This window comes from Ambystoma mexicanum, chromosome 1q (assembly GCF_040938575.1).
Source record: "Ambystoma mexicanum isolate Mex_15411 chromosome 1q, UKY_AmexF1_1, whole genome shotgun sequence".
In the NCBI taxonomy this organism is placed as follows: domain Eukaryota; kingdom Metazoa; phylum Chordata; class Amphibia; order Caudata; family Ambystomatidae; genus Ambystoma; species Ambystoma mexicanum.
In genome coordinates this window covers 983,162,561-983,185,897 of record NC_090922.1, presented here as the reverse complement: position 1 = coordinate 983,185,897, position 23,337 = coordinate 983,162,561, and the positions used below count along the sequence as shown (strand labels likewise).

At 48.4% G+C, this 23,337-nt stretch overlaps 1 protein-coding gene across 1 annotated transcript in view; it reads right to left on the bottom strand.

Moving 5' to 3' along the window:
- LOC138559733 (vitellogenin-like) overlaps nt 1-23,337 on the bottom strand; it is a 1,213,840-nt gene that overhangs the window by 731,911 nt on the left and 458,592 nt on the right. Inside the window, exons 12-13 of the mRNA XM_069642739.1 lie at nt 1,891-2,108; nt 1,481-1,578 (exon numbers count right to left, since the gene is read on the bottom strand). Coding sequence (XP_069498840.1) covers nt 1,481-1,578; nt 1,891-2,108 — 316 coding nt within the window. The remainder of the gene's footprint in view (nt 1-1,480; nt 1,579-1,890; nt 2,109-23,337) is intronic.

Sequence of the window (23,337 nt, the reverse complement as noted above, 5' to 3'; positions counted from 1 at the left end):
TCCTTAACCACCAGGCCACTTGCGCAGCTGACTAGGAGCTCTGTGAACTCGCTTTTTAGGAGCTTACTGTACAGGAGATGCTTAAGCACAGCTTTCTAATTTTAAAAGGTGCAAAAGAGAAATGATGTGAGTATTCTAAACACGTAAATACAATTTGACAAAATATAAAGAAAGTTAACGGTGCAGGGGTGGAACAATGACCCTGCCACAGGATCACAAAAAATACTGGAGAGAAAAGAGGTCCAAAGTTAGGACCTAAAGGCACATAGTAATATAGAAAAAGATAGAAAGATGACAAGTATACAAAACAACACTGTAAAGGGATGTCGTTGTTTAATAACATCACTATCTTCTTAAAATCAGGCAGTCTGAAAGAGGCTGACACGTTTCGGGGTAAAGTCCCCTTCTTCAAGAGCAGTTAAAACTTGAAAAAATAACCAAAAACTTTACAGATTCTGTCTACTCAAAATTAAAAGGTGTGCACCTCTAGGGGTCCGCAACCTGTGGCTCTCCATATGCTTTGGACTACAACACCCATGATCCCTTTCCATTTGCTATGCTGGCTAGGTTTGATGGGAGTTGTAGTCCAACAAATCTGGAGAGCCAAAGGTTGCAGACCACTGGTACCTTTCTTGCATCGTGATCGGTAACATTCCTCCCTTGGGTAAAGTTACAGTTCTTCATGAGTAATCTTCGGAGAAGCAAATGTATAAGTGGGGCAAGAGTGGGAAGTGAGTACCAGGCATCTGCCCCCATGCCGCTATGGGATCCCACAGTAAAAAAAAAATATATTTCCAGCACTGAGCAAGGGTAATTCAAAAGGATTTCTACACGTCAGCGCCTGTACCTGCACCCACCTACTGATATATGGTAAACGGACCGCAAAACCCATACTGGCTGCATGCCTGGCAGGTCCAACGTCTGATTGCAGCAGCTGCAATTCAGTTTCTAAGGGCCATGCTTCGAAAATTTGCATAAAACGTTGACTATGTCACAGTGGACACCCTGACTATGTCACATTGGACACACATACCCACCACCTCTGAACAGCCCCCCTCTAGCCCCCCCCCGCCCTTCGCCTTTTCTGACATTGTCAGGCATGTCTTGTGGTTAAGTTTAGGGATGGCCATTGAGCTGTCAGCATAGCCCCTGCGTGCGTGGTGCCGTACACCTCCTTCCGTGTGACTACAACGTGGTCGCCGCTCATACGTAATCAGGTGTTTGTTTTGAATGAGGTGGCAAATACGGTGCACACTTGAATCCCGGAATGTAGCGAACTGCGAGTTATTGTGCGCCATGCCGTGTTTCTTATGACTAATAAATTAAGACGGGCCCCAGAGCCACTGCCGCGGCCTCCTCAGCCAGGAGATGCGTAGTGGCTGCTTCTCTGAGTAAATCCGTGAGAGCGCCAGGCCCTGCATATCAATGGCCGCATTAGACGTGCGTGCGGTAGCTGGCTGATTCCAGCAGCGCTAATTACCTTTGAATATGTCATAGCGCAGAAGCTTGCTGTATCGGAAGCCAAGCCTGTCAAGTTTGGGATTAAGGATCTGGACAGCGATTGTGCTGGCTGCGGCTCTGTGGAAAGAGAGGGTGTTATGATATTTATCAGACGACAACATCGAAAATCCCCCAACCATTATTAAACAACGAGCTTTACATTGTCTTTATCTGGTCCGTTAATGCGGCTCCGTAGCTTAATGCCTATTATAAAACAGCGCCATACCCCGTGGTGAGTGACTATGTGAAATGCGCTGTTAATCATAGCAACATTGCACTCTGAAAGGTGTCGTGAAACATTTCAAACATAATTTAGCAGAAACATGAAAAGGCTTTACGGAACGTTTTACCATGCTGCGCTGACATAAAACGCATCAATTAAATGCTTACACTGCCTCGAGATCCGGGGCTCTGCTCGTGCTCAAAGCTTTCAGTTGCGAGTAGGTGAAACTTGCCACTTGTAGATTGGTCTCAGTTAGCAGCACGTTCGCTAGGTTCATCAGCAAAGCAAGCGTGGGCTTCGTCTCGAGCAGGACCAACGAGGCGACCATCCTCACTTCTGCGTGAACTTTGTGGTTGGAGAAAATCTGCATGGCAATGTCCTGCACCTATGTGGCAAAGGCAGAGATGTTTAATCCCCATGCGTATGGACACTTCTGCGTATCTTTGAATTATTCATAAAACACAAAATGCAATAACTCCATACACGCCAACATTCTGTGACCAAAAATCTGTAGGAATCTTAAAGTTTCAAAAATAGTCAGGCGAGGAGGTAATGATAGGAATAGGGCGAGTCAGCAGCCCATTGTCATTGAATGAGCCCGCCGCCGCGGGTGCATTCAATGACAATGAGGTGCCTGCCACGCCTTCTGCCACCACGCCAGCTCGGGGGAGCCCTTGAAAGACTCCCCCGTGCTGGCGTGGTGGGGGGCTAATGGCGCCTTTTGTCAAAGGCACCCGCAGCAGAGGAGGGCATTTAGCCCGCCGTCGTGGGCACCTTTTACATCAAAAGCTTGCATGCTGTGCCTTCTCCTGCTACGCCAGCTCGGCGGAGCCCTTGAATGACGCCCCCGAGCTGGCATGGTGGGGGGCTAATGCAACCTTTTGTCAAAGGCACCTGCGGCGGAGGGGCGCATTTAGCCTGCCGCCGTGGATGCCTTTTACATCAAAAGCCTGCATGGTCATCAGCCTGCCTGCGCCTTCTCCCACTACGCCAGCTCGGGGGAGCCCTTGAAAGTCTCCCCCGAGCTGGCGTGGGCCAAACATTTTTTTACTAAAATATATTAAGAAATAAATATTTATTTTTAAAAAAATCGGTATTTGTTGCCAATAAATCGGTAGGCGGTAGGACTGCTTAAAAAGCGGTATCCTACCGTCTAAATCGGTAGGGATACAAGTATGTATCCCAATTAGACAGCACGGCTCCCCGCCACTGGCCCTGCGTTTGAGCCCAACGTTTTGCCACGTTCACAGCTTCCTCAACGGTTGTCACAAGGCACGCACGTTTCCTATAACGCATTCATAGCTCCTCACGAGATTCGTGGGAAGGAGGGTGTATGTTTTAGCAATCTTCTTTTCATATAAAGCTGAATGTATATATGTGTTGTGTGTATGTTTGTCCGGCTATACAAATCCATACCGTTGAACCCACATCAACCAACTTTTGCATGGATTCCTCTTTTGTCTGGGGCAAGATCGCAGTCTATGTTTAGAGGCAAAAATCTTATATGCATAACAATTTTTGGATGTGTTGTGTATGTTTGTCCGGCTATACAAATCCACACTGTTGAACCACTGCTAACAGATTTTGCATGGATTCCTCATTTGTCTGGGGCAAGATTGTAGTCTATGTTTGGATGCAAATAATTCACTCCGTAGACACCCTCATTTATTGATGCTGACCCCGATTCACTACAGTAGGTACTCGAAGGAGGCAACATTTGGAAAAGTGTCTGAAGCAAAATGTTCAATGTGTTGGTTATTCCTTTGATATGCATTACTAATGTATACAGTTCGAAAGTTTTTATTGAAGCATTTTTAAAGTGAAATTAAAATATATATATATTTTTTTATCACGTCACTCCAAATATGAGAAATGCCATGATTACAGTTTACTGAAGTTCATTCACGAGAAGAGAGCACAATCAATCAATCTTTCTTGGACATTTTCTCAAATGTGCTAAAGCCATTAAGTGACTGAAACATTGCTGCATAAAAAACAAACATCACTTGGAAAAGCTCCATCTGATGCAAAGCGAAAATCAATATCCAGAGCTTCTGCAACACAACAACAAACAGCAGCACGACTTGATGACAAGAGGCAAAAGCAACTTTCTCTAGGGCAAATAAATGACATGCCAGAGCAAACTGAAGCAAGACTTGCTGACATGAGGACAAGAGAAACATCCTCCAGGGCACATGAAACACCAGAGCAAACTGAAGCAAGACTTGCTGACATGAGGACAAGAGCAACATCCTCCAGGGCACACGAGACACCATAGCAAACTGAAGCAAGACTTGCCGACAAAAGGACAAGAGCAACATCCTCCAGGGCACATGAGACACCACTCAAGATCAGGACACGGGCCACGCCGGGTACCCCAGCTAGTATCTGTTTTTTTAAAACACTTTCTATTAACATTTTCTTAAACATAACCATAAGCACAGCCCCAAAGATAACCCACTTCACCTTCCCCCCTCCCTCCACATTCAAGTCTCCAGGTTGTGTCTTCCAGGCCTCTCCATACGTTCCATAATTGACGACAGACAATCCCTCACAGTCTGCAGTGTCCCTGAGAGCCATGTGGCCCTGCTGTAGCTCCCTTAGTTCACCCCCTCCGTATTCCCCCCTCCCGCCCTCCCACGCCTAATGTCACTCCCTCCCCTTCCATTTCAGCATCTGCCTTCTGCAAGACTGTCAATTCTGCCATACCCCACCTACGGACATCTGCCCTCCAAGTTTTTTTTCGCCGGTCCTGTGGGCTCTTCTACGCTATTGCCATTTGGTGTTTGGCCAGTATCAGCAAAAACCGTCCCATCTTGTTCCGTAGTTTGTGCTTTTTCCCCCCGGGAGGTTGCCCCATACACAAATTCTCAGATTCTGTTCCCACTTGGTCCCCAGCAACCCATTCACCCCTTTGATCACCTCATTCAGTACTTAGCTATCACCCCACACTCCCATATCATATGCCAGAATCCCGCCGGACCCGTTCCACATCTAGGACATTCATCCAACAATTCTCTGTTCCCAGCTCGGAGCCTCACCAGGGTCACATATGTCCTATGTAGAGTGTTAAATTGGACCAACTGGAAGCGGGCATTGCACAACGTCTTCCAGACCAGTCCCATACCTATGTCCACTCTTTTTCTGATATTTGGCATCCCATGTCCGCCTCCCGTTTCTCCTTAACCTTCAACTCCCCCCCAGGGTTCCCTTCCTGCAGGGCCTTATAGATCCGCAAGATCCGTGGCCTGCAGTACTCGCAACACTGGACTCGCCTTCGGTTCCTCCGGGGTTCCTTCCCAAATCTCTGCCACTCTTTGGACCACCACCCTGTATGCCAAGAAGAGCCCCTTTGGGAGACAGAATTTCAGACACCTTTCCCTGCAGGTAATCAGTTTCCCACCTTCAAAAAGATCCCCGACTGTATCACACCCTTTTTCCCAAAGCCTTTGTATTCCTGCCCTTCCAATCGCCTGACAAAGCTTCTGATCCACACCCCATGGGAGTTTACCATCGTATTGCCCTCCGGTCCCTCTCATGCCAACATATTTCTTCCACGTCCCTCTCACCGCCTCAAACACTGTGGTCCTCCCTTTATTACCCAATGGATGCCACAGAAGTTCCACTGCTCTGCGATCCGGCGGCAGATTTCCAATTAGCCCTTTCAGGTTCCCCCCCCGGGTCGGTCCCACACCAGTATCGACTGTAGCTGTGCCGCCACAAAATACTTCTCATAATTCGAGAGGCCCAGTCCCCCTTCCTCTCTGGCTCTTTGCAATATCTCTAGGGATAGCCTTCTCCTCCCCATATTCCACAGTAATTCCCTTACCTTGATGGCCAGCATTTAAAAAAACACTTTTTTCACCATGTATGGTATGTTGGTAAAAAAATTAAGTAATCGCGGTAGGTTCACCATTTTACACAGTGCCACCCTGCCCATCAGGGAGAGTGGTAGGTTTTTCCAAAATTGAACCGAGTCTCCTATTTTTGACACTGCCCTTCCTGTATTATATACAAACGTTTCCTCCATTTCATGGAATATCCTTATACCCAGGTACTGAAATGATTCCCACTCTCATCTTATTCCCATCTCTGGTAGATCCTCCAATGGCCTATCTCGTAGCCCCCATAAAGGGAAAAACACCGATTTCTCTGCATTAATATGAAAGCCCGATATGAACCGGAAATTCTGCAGTATCTCGAGCAGCTCTGGAAGATATATTCTCGGGTTTGCCACATAGAGCAATAGGTCGTCCGCATATATGGAGACTATGTGCTTTTGTCCTCCTGCTTCAATCCCCGCCTTGATCATTTCCTGCCGTAGAAATGCTGCAATGCTACCAATGGTTCCAAGGCCAGGGCAAACAAAATTGGGGAGGCTGCACACGCCTGCCGTGTCCCTCTACCCAGTTCCCATGTTCCATAGACTGAGTTATTAGTTCTCACCATTGCTGTCGATTTAGTATATAGCAAGCCCAACCATCTACATATTTTATCTCCATACCCAAATTCCCTCAGCACCCGGAAAAGCCATTTCCATTTTAGAGAGTCAAACGCTTCATGGAAGGCTATCGCCATGTCGTGCTTCTGTGCCTTCACTAGATCCATGATGTGCTGAAGGCGAGAGATGTTACCAGATGTATTCCTACCCCCACAAACCTGCACTGATCCGGGTGGACCAGCTGCTGCGCTACCTTTGCCTATCTGGTAGTCAGGATTTTTCCCAGAATCTTCCCATCCACATTTAGTCAGGATATAGGCCGATACGCCTTACAATCCATCGGATCCTTTCCCTCCTTCAATATCATGGTGATCACAGCCTCCCTCATAGATTCTGGGAGATGGCCCTTCTGAAAAGCCTCCTCATACACCTTCTGGAGCTGTGGCGCCAGAAGTTCAATAAATCAGGAATAAAACTCTACCGGGAATCCGTCACTACCCAGCGCTGTGCCCTTCCTCTTGGTGCTGATCGTCCAGCGGATATCACCCTCCCCGTTTGGGACCTCCAGTTCCTCCCTTAAGTCCTCTGCCAGTTTTGGTAACCATAATGACTCCATAAGGTGTTCTACGTCCACCTCTACATACCCACCCTCACTCGTATACAATCCCTTGTAGAATGCTATGAAAGCTTCATTAATTTTCCGCTGGGTCCCCTCTATCTTCCGAGTTAGTCCTAATCTGAGTGATAGTCTGACTTGGGTTTTCCCTGCTAATCAACCAGACCAGTAGTTTACCCGCCTTATCCCCTTCCCATGTAATCTAACATCCTGACTACTACTATCAAACCATGACAGGCTCGCCAGAGTCTCCTGGTCAAGTTCTAGTTTCTGCGCCAGGGTTCCCCCCACCGGAGCACCTCTTGCCATCTCCCTTTCTAGGTCAGCCACCTGGGCTTCCGTTCGCTGAAGCGTGTCAAGGAGCCGTAGACACATGCCCATTGTCATGGATAGACATTTCCCCCTCATAGTCACCTTAAAGGCCTCCCAGAGCGATTCCCTTGACTCCACCGACCCCTCAAAATAGGTTGCAATCCCCTCTTTAATCTCACTCACAAATGCCCCGTTCCCTAGGGCCTCTTTCTGCAGTCGCCATAACTGTCTCGGAGGTCTCTCGTTAATCCCAAACAACGTGGCCACTAAGGGGGAGTGTATACCGGCTCCTCAACGTACTGGGAGTGTACCCTCCCTGGCAGAAGGTAATCTAGGTGAGAGTAAGAGCTGTGCATGCCTGAATAGTATGAGTACCCCTTTTCCTCCCCATGCTTCTCCCTCCATACCTCCACCAGGTCGAGTCCCTCCATTATCCTATGGAGTGACCTCGTCATGTGTTTCTTAGGGACTCCCCTGCCCCCAGACCCGTCCAGGCGCTCATCCAGGTGACAATTAAAGTCCCCACCCCACCCCATCACATCCCCCCTGTATGCCCCTATCATGCGCAGCACTGACGCAAAATTTTCCTTATAAACCACGTTCGGCGCATATGAGTTAATGATGCAAATCATTCTTCCTTCCCATAGACTCACCACAATCACTGTTCTACCTATCTCATCCTTCAACACCCATTCCACTTTCAGTGGTACCCCCTAGCTACCCAGATGAGCAAACCCCTTGCTTGGGTAGAGTATGTTGTCCTGATTACTTATTCTCCCCACAATCTCCCCAATTTTCCTAGTTCCTCCTTACCCATGTGCGTCTCTTGTAACAAGGCCACCTGTATCCCTTGCCTCTTCAGGAATTCACCCACCCTACGTCTCTTCTGGTACATCCCCAGTCCCCGGACATTCCATGTCCCAATTTTTAAACTTCCCATCTGACCCATCTGAATTGCTGGAACCATCTCTCAGGTTATCCCCCTATCCCTCTTGAGTTCTTCCCTCCCAAACTCCCCCTCTCTGCTGTCACCAGGTCCTATGCCTGGAGCCGCCCCCGTGATATTCCTTATTGCTGCCGTCTCAGACCTCTTATCTCCTCCTTGTCCCTGGAACCCATCCCAAGTCACACCCATTCCCAACTCAGTGTTTCCAACTCCAACTCCCCCCAACTTGCCCCCCTACCCAACTCGGCTGTCAAGCCCCCCCTTCCCAACTGTCCTCCTTGGACCTCACCTCTTCGACCTTCCCCCCATAACATCCGGTCGATACCTCACATGGTACCAACCCACCTCCTCCAGTGTGTGGACCCCTTAACTAACACACCCCACCTCCCCATCCTCCCTCATGGGTGGTAGTCAATGGTGTCACGTGTCTGGGGGGGAAGCTTCACGTAGCTCCCGCCTCCACCCACTCAAGGGCTCAAACCCTAGTTCAGTTCTCATGTTCGCTCCTGAGTGGTCTTTTGCTATTATTTCCATACCAGCCCCCTTGCCTTCCTCCTTATTCAGTCCTTTGCCTTGGGACGGGCACCCCCCCGCCTCCTCCTGGTATTGCAAGCTCAAAGCATGCGGTCCAGCTTCCAGCCACTCCCATACTTCTTACGGGGAGGTAAAGAACCACGACTTCCCTCCAGAAATTATTTTCAATTTCACTGGGAAGAACATCATATATTTCAAGTTCAACTCTCGAAGCTGCCGTCTCACTGCGTCATAGGTTCTCCTCTGCCGATGCACTTCCAGTGTGAAGTCCGGGAAGATACAGTTTTGAATTTCCAATTTCATAGAAGCCCACTTTCCTGTGCCTCCTGCAGGATGCATCCCAATCACAAAAGTTCATTATCTTGGCCACCATTACCCTTGGCATAGAGCCCAGTGGGGGGGGGGGCGTAGCTGCCCGGCACCCTATCTGCTCTCTCCAATGTAAAGAAGTTTGATAGGCTCTTGATTCCCAGCACCTTCAGGACCAAGTTCTCCACAAACATTTCAGCACAGGGTCCTTCCTCTTTGTCCGGCACCCTGACCAGTCTGATGTTGCAGCACCTTTAGTGCCCCTCAGTATCCTCAGCCCTCAGCTCCAAGGTTCTTGTCGCCCCTACCAGACTTGCCACCTGATTTTTGAGGGTTTGAATGTCATCTTCGACCGTGCTAACCCTGTGCTCCACGTTCGCAGACTTTATGGAGGTGTGCCCAGAGTAGGGTTACGTCTGCTCCAACTTGCTTAATACTTCCCTCTAGGGAGGCAGAGGACGATTGTATTTCTTTCATCAGGGCCTCCATGGTCACTCCTTCTCCATTACCGCCTGCCACCCCCTCCTCACCGGGCTGATTCCCTCCTGACTGGTTCTGCTGTTTATCCCGCACTTCGGCATATTTCTCCATCTTCTGCTGGTCTTTCACCATCTCGGCCCCTGGTTCGCTGCCGTCTTAGTTTATGTTCACTTATGTTGCATCACCTTGAATCGTCCCATGATGCTTATGGAGCTTGTGATCGTGCCCCCCAACCAGCTTTTCACCCCTATAGCCGGGTCCAGGAGTCTCCTATGTCGCAGTGTTCTTCCCGCGAGTATTAGGTATCCAGGCAACTTAGGATATCCTCAAGGGGGCCAAATGCACCCTCCGCCGTTTGCCTCCTGCCCCTCTGTCTTCCTTTCAGTCTGGTATATGTGGTCCGGGTTCCCGGCCTTATGCATGCATCTGTGCTCCCCAGAAAAGGGGGGGGCCTGTTGTTTGAAGACTCCACGCAGGGGATTATTGTCAGGGTAGCACCAGTCCTAGCCCTCCCCCAGGCGTGGTGGCTGGGGCCTAAGTTGGATGCTTGTGCCTCTCGTTCTGGCGTCTTAAGAATGAGTCCGGCTGTCAGGTGGTGCCTCTCAAAACCTAGATGTGACCCAGAAGCTGCCGTCGACTTTGTCAGTGGTAGAACAGGCCACCCCGGGGTATCAACTAAGGCATCCCCTAACTGCAGGAGCAGTCCCTTCCCCCAGTGTCACAGTCTCGGCCAAGTGTCTCTATGCCCCCAGGGCTGTCATAGTTGCCCACCTGGGAGAAAGAGGATGCCGGGCCCCCCAGTGACCTACCGAAGCCCCTGTACAAGGGTGCGCCTCAGCAGATGGACACCCGTGTCTAGGGTTTTCCGTTAGTGTACCTGGCCTCCTGGCCCTTATCTGGGGTGGCCCGCCGGTCTTCCTGCCTTTCTCAGCAGGTTCCCTCTCCGCTCACCGGCGTTGTCGGCTACGCCTCCTGGGCCGTCTATCTTATGGCGGCTTGTTGCCCAGGGCTCCCGCCTCGGCTTCCTTCCCTTTGCCTCAGACGTCGACTGTGGCGGGCAGCAGTCCCCGTTCACTCTGGCTCCTTGGCTGCTGCTCGTGTGGGACTGTGCTTGCCTTCTCCAGCAACACTGGGCGCCCTAGGCATTCGGGTCGCACCCCTCATATCATGGGGGCTGCACACTCTTCCTCTGTCCTTTCAGCGTGCACACCGCGCTGTTCAGTACACCCTGGCTACTAGACCCCCGTGGTCCAGCCTGTCGTCAGGTCAGGGACCTTTTCCTCTGTTCGCTTGTGTTCACCAAGCCCCGGCGGGCCATTTTTGCCTGGCTGCTTGCGGCTTCCCACGGCTTCTTCACTTTGCTCCGCACAGACCTTCCCGAGGTCCCGCGGGTGCCTGCAGCCATTCAAACACTGCTCGCCGTGTCGGAGCTCACCTCACCCAGTTTTCGAGTTACTTTTAGGGCATTTTTCACAGATTTAGATCAGGATTTGAGTCGGCGGAGCAGGAGCTCTGCGAAGCTACATGCTTATTGCACGCCGGTCAGCCTTGCCCCCCCAGCTAGTATCTTAAATACATTGTAGGCACTGGGCTGGAACACCACCAGGGGTGGACTGGCCTATAGGGAAATTTGGAGATTTCCCAGTAAGCCTCTGCACCCTGTGCCTCTTTTGTGTGGTAACCTATTTTATTGTCAGATTTTCTCATAGGAAAAGGGTTGGACTTGCTGAAAATGTGTAAAATTGGGCCACTTTGAAAAATATTTCCCAGGACTTTTGATTCCCAGTCCACCCCATATAACCACTAAACCGGGGTGCAGCAAATATTGTCTCATCAGACCCCAGTTTTGGAGAAACCAAATGCCCATGTGTTAGGCAAGATTGTATGCAGTACCGTTTGGGTGCACTAGAACAACCCTGACCTCCTGGCAATAGGAACCCAACCTTTGGTATAAGTCTGTACTATACAGGTTGGAACATGTTGAGCAGCCAGGCCTTTCTCAAGAGTGGTCAATGTGAGCAGTAGGGGAGTTACACAAAGATTCACAGTGACAAGTATTCAAATAAACTCTTACACACCAGGTTTCTTGATTAAACCATTATTCATTTATTTAACAGTCAGTTTGAGTAAGCCTTCTTCAGAAGGGGTAATATCATAGTAACACACCAATACACTCCGAAATACAACCTCTTAATATTTCTAAATCAGTAAATAACCTTTTGGGATGGCACACAGACACTTCCTACACCCTCAGGCGACTTTAGTAACTAGGAAACTGTGGACATTAATATATCACTGCATGCATTTAGAATCAGCCTTAAGAGATTGTCAAAGAAAAAAGGTTATTAGAACAGAACAAGAGATCTCACAAATATTCTGAAAGCAAGCAAATACTTTTGTACACCCTCCAATGCAAAGTTACTGTAGACTGTACAGTACCTTTGGTTAGAAGAAAAGGTATTTGGCAGGACTCCTACATTGTGACCGGATGATCAGCGACAGAAAAGGACCAACTTCTATTCAGAGGCACTTTGCAGTTTAAGCTCCTCGCGCTTCAGCAAATAGCACCACCGCAGACTTTTGGCTGTTGAAATGGGCTTCTGGGGTCCAGCACTCTGTTGAGGTGGCTCAGGCTCGGTCAGTCCTGCTTCCTGCGAGTCCGGAGGATCTTCATGGAGCTCTTGGCCAACTTAAAAGCAACGCACACAATCTGGTGTTCCTCTCCCTGGCTATTCATTTCCAGCAGCAACTGCAGTGGAAGTTCAAACAGCTCTGAGAGGATGTCCAGGTGTCTTACTTTGAAGTTGATTGGTCCCATCAACTCATGGGGAGAAGTCGTCCTTACAGGGCTTCTCTAGTCGAAATGAATTTGGAGTTTCAGCACAGTAGCAGGGCTTCACCGGACAAACCAACACTCCAGGAGTTGCAGCAGGTGTCCTCTTCAAGTTCTTCTTTGGATTCCTTCGTCCAATGGTCGATTCTGCCTTCCAAGCCAAAAAGCCTCGCCTTTTAATGCAGGTTCCTCCCATTCATTCCAGCCTAGCTGTCACTCATCCAGCAGGGTGGCTGTCCTTGCCGGACAGCCAGCCAGCCAATCACCTAAGAGTGCGTTCCTGCCTCCTAGGAGACTAAGCACAGGGAGTTTCAGGCACTTCCTTGCTTCCTGCCCCTCTCAGACACCCTGGAGCCAGAGGCGGGCTTCACTCGTGAATCCCGCCAAAGGCAAAATGAACAAAGGGACCAAACCTGGGTTGGCGCGCAGAGTAAATCTCAAGAAGGACCTTTCCACAAAGAATTGGCAAAAAAAGAAGACTGGGCCATTTTGACAAAAATAGCACCCTTGGGTGCTTTCCTGCAGCTGGGAACACAGCCCGTGGTAAATGCACACCACACAAGTTAAAAGTAAACTACTGCCACCAGCCATTCATCGAGGAAAGGGTAACATAAAATAGTTACATGAGAAGCTAGACAAAGTAGATTCTATGTAACCCCTCCAGCACCGTATTGTAAAATAGTGTGTGCTGAGTCTATAAAGTTACAATGTAGGTAAAGTCAATTTCACTTTACTGTTCTTGGAAATAGTAGTTTATCCAAGAGAATGTATTTAAACCTGGGGAAATCTGAAAGTCTCCCCTCTGCCATTGCACTGAAGGTGCTTTGTGACACTATGTAAAAGATGATGCCTATGGAGTTTGTCAGACTCCACAACCAAAAGAAACACAGAATTCAAATCACATTAAAATACATGAGAGAGTTGGAAAAAGGGTCTCACTCTCTCCAGGTTAAAAATTTGAGTACTCAAAATCCAGCAAAGTTGCTAGGGGTCTCTAAGGTACAGAGGAATTAGCACATTTCTGAGAATTCTCCCTAAAACCATGCCTTTGAGCAAGTGTGAAGTGTGTAGGTGGGTGACTGGGAAGATTCCCTTGCTACCAATTTGCTTTGATAACACTGGTTCAGCAGTGCCCAGAGATCGTTAACTACCTCACGAGCTCAGATCAGAAGTGCTCTCTGTCCTGCTTGTCTTCATATAATTTTACATGTAAATCACAAAATAAAAGCAGCATACGGTACAGGCTCTGTCAAATATCAGTTAAATGTCTGCTTGTTTCAGCAGGTGATTTAAACTGCTAATCTTGCTGCGTATAGACCAGTGATGGCTAATTAGAAGTAATTACTGTATGTGGCTATGCCCCTTAAGAATTGTGAATAGAATAGTGAGTGATTAGAAATGAGAGGGTGGCGAGGTTGGAGACGTTACCAAGAGTTTCTCTTCGATGTAGACTTCAGACGGATTCTCATGACAGGGGCAAGGATGTCCAGAGTTTTAGAGATCAAAAGATGCAGGTTAGAGAGGGCTGTCTAAGGCAGCTGCAGGCATAGGAGGATCAGAGACAGTAGCAGCAAAGGCATCAACTGACACTCGTTTCATGGGCCGAATGACCAAGAAGATATGTGGCAGTGCTGAGATGCGCCTAGCCTGGACAGCCTGGGCAAATGCAAAGACAATCTAGTTTGGGCTGCAGCAATGATATGCCCAGTTGCTGTGGAAGAGGTTTGGGTTCAAAAGCCAGTGGCACGATAATCAGTTGATATGACAGTGTTGAAAGGACTTGAATCATGGCTAACAGTGGTTCAACAGAGAAAACAGAGGGATCCTGGCTGTCTTGACTCTTAGGTTGCTTTGATTCCCAATCCATGGACTCAAGGATAAGATTAGTCCTTCTTCTCATGCTTCCAACATGGGGGAGGCTTGCACACACCTGCAGGGATCCTTCAGCACAATGAGGTCATAGGTACCAGTGTGGCTGGCAGAGAGGTAGGATTTGCTATAGCAGCAGGTCACCCCAATGTGCCCTGGGGATGGTTAGGGAGCAGTGCCTGCTTCTGCCTTGGGCACTTAGTCTTCACCTCCACCCTAGAGCTTTGGAAAGTCAACTCTCCCAAAAGAGGTCCAATTAATTCTTCCTCTGGTTTTTGTTGATGTGTGAATCAAATAGTGCGTTAAAGACTCCCTCTTTTAAAGGCACAAGTACACCAGTAATTAGACTAAAGCAAGCCTGCTTCAAGGGGTCCAATCCCTGTTCTTGAGACAATTGGTCTCTGTCTTCTGACAGCACACACAAAGTGCTTTGTGCTAAAGGAAGTGGAGGGGACTGGAAGGGAGAGAGAATATAGAAAGATACAAAATGGTGGAATCTTCTTCCAGCTATGCTGAGCTCCTTCTGTCTACACTAACCTCGTGGCTTACCCTTGTCAATGGCATCAACGACCCTTATGATATGCAGTGCCCTGGTTTGAAGCTAGTCCCTTCAGAATGGATGTGCCCTTTGATTCCTGTTTACCAGGACAGCTCCTGCTGGGAGGCTGTCCTGCCAGAGAGAGTTCTTACCAGACATCACAAAGGATTAAATAGAGTGGCCCAGCCAATCCGTCTCCTGCCCTGCAGCTGGTTTGGCTCGGCTGTCTGACAGACTACACACAATCCTTGCCCAGCTGACCTGGGCTCTCAGTGCTGACACATATATTACACCAATTTGATGTGGCTTGGAAAATTACGAGAGATGCTAGCCACTATAATGTAAACTCAGATATGGCAAATATTTAAAGTTCACCTGTGCCACCAGGATAATGACACTAATGTGGTTTGGAAACAGGGTTGCAGTTGTTAAATACAGCCGCTGAGCGGAAGTGACTTGGCTGCCAATGCAGCTGTCAAATGGGCACCTGTGATCTCCGAAAATGCTCTCTGGCACTGCAGAGCAGGTGCTGCAGATTGGGCTGCAGAATCAGCAGGGCACAGCCATACCGTATGTTTTTGTCATGGAGCTTGTGAAAAGGGAGATTTGGGTAGCAGATCACCCTTTCCAAATTGGAATTACCCACATCATTTTATTAATGAATACAAATTAAAAAAATACAGGAATTTGACAACTTTGCCAGATGGTAATTTCTCACACATGTAAACCCTGTGTTTTAGACTTTTCACTACATCATTACATTCCTGCATGACTCCACCACAGTACTGCTTCTGAGACTCAGCCCCATATATCAGGGCTCTGCCCCACCATTTGCAGCCACAGCACCCACGTAGGTTCCCAGTGTACATATTCCCATTTCCAGCTGTGCATACCTATTGTTAGGTTCCTACATTTGCTGTACTCATCGGATTATGTTTAAATATTTTGTACTTTTGCCAAACAGCAGTTTAAAAATGCACCAATTTTGCCAATTCCCATATGTATTTTTAGCACTTTATAATGTACCCTTTTAGTATGCCTGTAATGTGCCTGGCTGGTGCAAATAGAATGTCTGTATTACTTACTATATATCCCACTATAGTGAGACCTACTGTTCCTCATCCAAGTCCTAACATTATGAGGCATCCTATCTGAGGAAATGAACCTTGTTGAAAATGGCAGAAAAACCTGAGTTATTAGGCCCCTGCACTCATGGGAGGGGAATAAGGATAGATAGAACCACCAACACTACTTGTGAATCCAAGCAGTAATAGATAGCAATATCTACCCTGGTATGGGATGGTGGATTGTTGGACTGGGACATAGAAGACTAAGAGTCAGTGTAATGGGATTACATTTAAAGGGGAAGGGAAGTGCACTCAAAAATGTTATTGTCCCGTGTGATGCTGGAAATGCGTTGGAGGGACAGGGCCTCCATGTCCTTGTCCTGTAGTCCTTTTATCATTTGTGTTCTGTGTTATGTTCTGCACAGGAGTCCATGTGGGACTCCTGGCAGTGAAGCTCTTCCTCTTTTTGGTTTGGTGTACAGACCCTTGGGATACCCTATGGCACCCATTGGTGGAGCTACAACCCTGTACCCCTAGTGTATGTTTTTGGGCACCTGTGTGGCCCACAGAGCAGGGTATGGGCTGGTGGCAGCTCCATTATGGGATACCCAGGCCCTGCCATTGGAATCCATTGATTCCTGATAGGAGACAAGATGGCCTCTGTGGCCTCTTGCTTTCTATTGCCTGTTATCTTGTTTTCCCAAAGTCCTGGGAAGCCATGACTCTGTCCATTCCCCTGAATGGTTGTTGGGTGGAAGTTCCATGCATGGTATTGTGGGGAAGTCCAGGCCAGACTGGCTGGAGCCTTCCCAGTGACTGTATGTTGTGGGTACGCCTTGGGGTGGGACCTGGGTGAATGGAGTGTGTGACCAATATGCATTTCATGTTATGGGTGTCTGGCTTCTGGTATGTGACACAAAGACTGAGACAGACCTGCCCAAAACTGGTATGAATGCAGTGTGGAGTGCTGAATGGCAGAGTGCTTGTCCCAATCCACATTCCTTGTTGTGAGTGTCTGGATGGAACATAATGGCCTGAATGCACTGTGAGCCTGATTGGCTGCCTGCCTGCATGAATGCCCTTCTGAATGATTGTTTGCCTGGGTGTGAACCAGCAGAGTGAATGAGGGACCAAACAGGATATCTGGGGACCTCTACCTGCTGGAAATCGTTCAGAAGCTGAAGTGGAAACTTGATGCTTATTCTCGAAGCCAAGCCGTAAAAAGAAGGTTGACTGATGTTTTCCTTCGACTCAATCTGAAAGCTGTCGTTCCATATACCCTGCTCTGTGGGTCACACACAGGTGCCCAAAAACATACACTATGATTACAGGGTTGTACTCCCACGCATGGGTGCCATAAGGGTATCCCAAGGGTCTTTTCACCAAACCAAAAAGAGGAAGAGCCGCACCGCCCGGAGTCCCACATGAACTCCTGCGCGGAAAACAAGACAGAACATACATGATAAAGCAATAAAGGAAAAGGATATGGAGGCCCTGTCCCGCCAATGCATTTCCAGCATCATAGTCTGTATTTGGACGGTTCCAATATTCTCCAGTGGATTGAAGCATTTGAGATGGCTTGTGGAATCCATGATGTTGATAAAAGAGATTGGTCTAAGTGTTTGTTAAGCAGAGTGCCTCAGACTGGTTATGACTGTATTCTGAAACTGAGTGTGGAAGAAAGGGGTCAGTATGAGTGCATGAAAACTGCTTTGATTGCCAAGTTTGGCAAGACACCTACCCAGTACCATAAAAGGTTGAGGGAATATAAGAAAAGAGATAATGTGTCTTGGATTGACTGGGTGAATGCTGCACATATGAACATGATGGGGTGGATTGATGGGTACAAGGTGAAAACCTTTGTTAAATTGTCCCACCTTTTGTTTTTTGAGCATTTTCCTGAAGCCTGTTCACCAGAGCTGAGTCAGTATGTTGCTGACCAGAACATTTTAGATCCCTTTAAGCTGTCCAGGCTGGCTGACAAGTGGGTCTCCCACCGGGTGTCCCCTAATGAACCCAGTAGGAAGGACAAGGACAAGAAAAGGGGGCCTCTCAGAAGTCTGAGGAGTCCCAAAGGCAGGTTCCAGTACCGCACCCAACCTTCCTGGCATTTGTTGGGACTGTGGGGCTCTGGACCACAAGAAGGGTGACGCCAAGTGTAAAGGTAAGGTACTTGGAGTCCAAGCTGTCAGCCTGACCTACGTTACCCCATGCCTGAGGTGAAGGCTACTGTCCTCCCCTCCTCTGCAGGAATCGCATTTGGTGCTCCGGTAGAGATTTCTCTAGTGTCCCTTGGGGCCTGGGACCAGTACGCAGAAGTACTGGCTACAATCCCACAGAACACCCGGAGGTTATTGAGAAGTGTCCTCTTTAATGGCCAGCCTGGTTTGAGAGGCACTGGGGCAAGTATTCAATGTATTTATTTATTTGCATTTATAAAGTGCACAACAGCCCATGGGCATCACAGCACTGTTACAGAAGGCTTACTTAGTTACATAAGTGCTATCAAAAAAATACAAAAAGACATACATGTTGCCTAACCCCATGTTGCAAGGTGGTATACTTAGTTACATGGGTGCTTGCAAATACATTCAGGTTGCCTAACCGTATGTGCAAGGCGGAAGCAGCATACAAATGCAGAAAGTCAGTTTAGGTGGCACAAACATGCTGCCCAACCCCATGTTGCAGGGCGGCAGCAGCATACAAATGCAGAGTCTGTTTAGGTCGCACAAACATGCTGGCCAAGCCCATGTTGCAGGGCGGCAGCAGCATATAAATGCAGAGTCAGTTTAGGTAGCACAACCAGGTTGCCCAACCCCATGTTGCAGGGCTGCAGCAGCATACAAATGCAGAGTCAGTGTAGGTGGCACAAACATGTTGCTCAACCCCATGCTGCAGGGCGGCAGCAGCATACAAATGCAGAAAATCATTTTAGGTGGGTGTGGCTTGGAGGAGAGGAAAAAGGGGAGGGGGAGGACAATGAGAGGGAGGGCGGGGGGCACTCGCAGCAACACAGGGGGCCATGGGGAGGGGTGGGGGCACACACAGCAACACAGGCGGCCATGGGGGCTGGGGGGCACACACAGCAACACAAGCGACCATGGGGGGTGGGGGCACTTACAACAACACAGACAATCATGGGGGGTGTGGGCACACAAATCAACACAGGCAACCATGGGGGGCACACCCAGCAACACAGGTGACCATGTAGAGGGGGTGGGGGCACACACAGCGACACATGCTACCATGGGGTGGTGGGGGGCACTTTTCAACAACACAGGCGACCATGGGGGGGGGGTGTGGAGGGCACACACAGCAACACAGGCGACAATGGAGGGTGGAGGGCACACACAACATCACAGGCGACCATGGGGGGTTTGGGGGGAACTTACAACAACACAGGCAACCATGGGGGGGGGCACACACAGCAACACAGGTGACCATGGGAGGGGGTGGGGGGCACTAACGACAACACAGGTGACCATGGGGGTGGGGGCACACACAGCAACACAGGCAATAATGGGGGGTTTGGGAGGCACTTACAACAACACGGGCGACCATGGGGGGCACTTACAACAACACAGGCTACTATGGGGGGGCACAGACAGCAACACAGGTGGCCATGGGGGGGTGGGAGGCACTTACAGTAACACAGGTGAGCATGGGGGATGGGGGGTACACACAACAACACAAGCGACCATGGGTGTGGGGGCACTTACAGCAACACAGGCAACCATGGGGGGTGGGGGGCACTTACAACAACATAGGCGACCATGGGATAATGGTGGTGGTCTTGCACAGCAAACACAGGTGACCATGGGGGGGGTGGAAGGCACTTACAGTAACACAGGTGAGCATGGGGGTGTGGGGGGCACACACAGCAGCACAAGCGACCATGGGGGGTGGAGGCACTTACAGCAACACAGGCGACCATGGGGGGGCACTTACAAGAACACAGGCAACCATGGGGGGTGGGGGCACTTACAACAACATAGGCAACCATGGGGGTTGTGGGGGGCACACACAGCACAACATTCGACCATGGGGTGGGTGGGGGTCACTTACAACAACACAGGCAAACATGGGGGGAGTGGGGGGTGGGGGGCACACACAGCAACATAGGCCACCATGGGGGGTGGGGGCACTTACAGCAACACAGCCGACCATGGGGGAGGGGTTGGGGGGCACTTACAATAACACAGGCAACCATGGTGGTGTGGGGGGCACTTACAACAACACAGGCAACCATGGTGGTGTGGGGGCACTTACAACAACACCGGCAACCATGAGGGGTGGGGTGCACATACAGCAACTCAGGTGACCATGGAGGGGGGCACTTACTACAACACAGGCTATCTAGTCATACCTGTAGCTGACAGGGGCCTTTGGTAGTGGAGGCCGGCTCCTGCCTCCCGGCTGATCGGATTGGCTTAAAAACCAAGTGTAGCCAATGAGAGGAGGGAGCAGGGCCAGGCCAGGATAGCAGGTGCAGTGGAGAAAGGTGAGGCCATTTTAGAGTGGCAGAACACAATGAGGCAGGGCTGCAAGATGCCCACAATCAGATGACAAAGGCAGTGTAAAAGAAAACACTGCAGATCCAGTGCAATCCTCGTAGTGCGCTGAAAAAAGGTCATTTCAAATGCGTTTTTCTTTTTCTTTTTTGAAGAATGAAGTCACGCCAATGAACTCTGCAATAATGATAACCAGGCTTACCCCAGTATTCATAGATGGTCAGGCAGCATGGTGAGGCAGATGGAGAGAGCCTCGAGCGATGTCATCAGGAGCAGGGAAAGTGGCAAGATGAATAGAGGGCATTGTTGTGGGCCTTTGGTAGTGGTGGATGGCTCCCGCCTCCCGGCTGAGCAGGTGTTTGCGCCTGGCTGCGGGGAACACCGTGCAAAATGTAATTTTGCGAAGCCGCACTTGCCATAGGTCTAACAGAGTGACCCGGCGAGATGTGTTAGTCCTTCGGGACACTCTGTTAGGCCTATGGCATTTGCGGTATAGCAAAATCTGAAAAGTCTGAACCTAATGGAGGGAGACTGACAATTGTGAGAAGGATTGGAGCCTGGCTGAGGGGGATCCAAGGGTGAAGGGTAATCACTCAACATGAAGATAACCAGAAGGAACCTTTGTTTTGTTGTTTTTGCATTTCAGGCCCTCTGAAGCAAGAGACTTTGTATGAAAAGAGACTTGGACACAGAAGGTCCTGAGATTAAGAAAAGGAACTGTGACCTTGTGCTGGAGAAGCAAAGATGTGTGATGTGCTCAAGAGTCCCGATTTGTCCAATGCTAAAAACGTGGGGAAGGGAGACCCCGGCCATAACATTCTGACTTATCATTTTGCAAACACTTCTTTCTTTTCTTGTGAACATTATCCCACACTCTTTTGTAGCATAGCGGTAAGGATTGAAAATTGTTTATTTTAGAATAGACTCTTTTTATTTGACTAGACTCTACTAGGACTGTATTATTATTATTTGATGTCCTAGCTTGGTCTCATCTTAGATTTAAGTTTAGATTAGGTGTTAATCTCACCTATTTTACAGTTTAGTTTAATAAACACCCTTGAACTGTGATCACTTGTGTCTGTCTTACTTTGATACCATGCCTTCCTTACACCTCTCCCATCATTGAAACTTGTTATGGATGAGAGTTTAGAGGTTGTGGGTGGCCTCTTCCTGCACCCTTTGCCCCTCTAGGGATGTGGGTGGAACACCAATTTGGCCGCATACCCTCTGCACCTTCACAGGTATCCCATGTCATGTTGCAATGTTGTGCAACACACAACAAAACTGTATTGTGTTGCACACCGCTTGTGGTGTGAAGAGCAAGATAGCATCTGAGTGATCTAGAAACCTGAACAGTGATTTGAGCACAACAAAGGTGCACTCAACTCTGGCTCTTGTATCAATGTGTTCAGCACTGTACCTGTTGCCATCAGAAGTTGATGGATTGCTGGAAGGTTTCAGCAGGTATGTGCACTCTCCCTTGCAAAAGAATACATTGGCGGAATTAGTTAACTTCTCCCAAAGTGCATGCTTTGCATGTGCTTGTTTGTGTGTGTGTTCAGATGTGTGTGATCAGAAATACACACCAAGCAGCCACATATTGCCAAAGATTACAATGACAGGGCCTGCTGAAGAGGTGAATGGCCAAGGAAGTAGCTGTCATGGGTGCATCCTGTGTAAATAACATTCACATGCATGATGTGGTTATTTGCATATCATGCTGACTTGTACATTGATGGAATACCAATGTTTCAGGCTACAGTGCTCTGTGTGTTGGGGGTGGGATGCAGTGCCACATGCGTGTAGCCAATGACTCAAAGTACCCTGGGGAAATGTACAATGGCATATAAGTCCTGGGACACTATTTGTCTTGCCTGCCCAGCGTGGGACATACTGATGTGGTTGTGAAGGCATGTTATGATGCATTGCAACACCTGATGGAGGTACTACTACTGTGTGGGTTGTGATATTCTAAGATTGATTTGGTGGGCTTGAATGACCCTATGGCAAATAAGTGAAGGGCTACTAACACCTTCACGTGTGGGGGTACATGATGCGAGTGCATGGTGTTAAATGTGCCTCCTGCACCTTCACCATGTCCAGGATTACATGTGGGGGAAATCTGTATGTGGCACGTAACTCATCATCTGCCATTCTGAATATTGTGCTGTGATTGTGGAACAACCTCAGCCTCATAATCCTCCACCTTCTTGCATTGTGTCCTAGCACAAGTATGAGCATTGTGTGATCCACCAGTCTCTGGAGGTTTGATCATACTTGCAGGGCACATTTCTTCTTCTCCTCTGCTCCTGATATGCACTAGGATTGAAGGCTTTTGATGTTTTCGCGACAGTGCTATATTTTTGTGAATTAGGTAATTTTGCACTTTGGTGGGTTCGTTTGAATGTTTGGCCGGTGTCTCCTTACACACACCCATGACGTTCCCCTCTATCGCGATACAATGAGGATTCATGGACATTCTGCACCATTCTCTGCCCTTGCATTAACTGTTCCTTTGTGCTAATGTGGCGCTTACATTGCAAGGCACAGTGGACTTGCACAAGGCACAAGGAGCTCTGTTTCAGCACACATTTCCTTTTGTCATTCCCAGCCAGAATTTGCACCAAATACAAAGTATGTTAATTCACCACAAAATCACTTTGTGCAACACAAAACATTTTGTGAATAAGGGCCAAAGCCTTTTTTAAATGTATAACGTATAACAATTATTCTGGCAAGATATTTTTGAGTCACAATTAATAATTGTAAAATTGACAACAATAATTCGTAAGGAACTTATTCATTGTTTGTGAAAGAGCTTTGATTTAACCCCTGTCTATTGCAATAAGTATATGAGTACAGCTATGTACTTGTGTTGTCTTTTGCTTAATTTATTCAATTATTCCTTGTATTGCTAAACTAAAGAGATTGAACATTTCATTTTCAATTTCTATGCAAAGAAACAAGTTTAATGACATGTTATCCAGTTTTAAAATCACACAAGATGCAGGTTTAGATATCTTTTATTGGCCTAACTGAAATACTACTCAGAGCTGGAGTAAAGCATTAGCTGTACAGCTACTCCAACACAAGTTATCAAAACGTACATCTTGTGTGATCTTTAATCTCTAAATTAAAGATGTCAAGTGACATTTGCA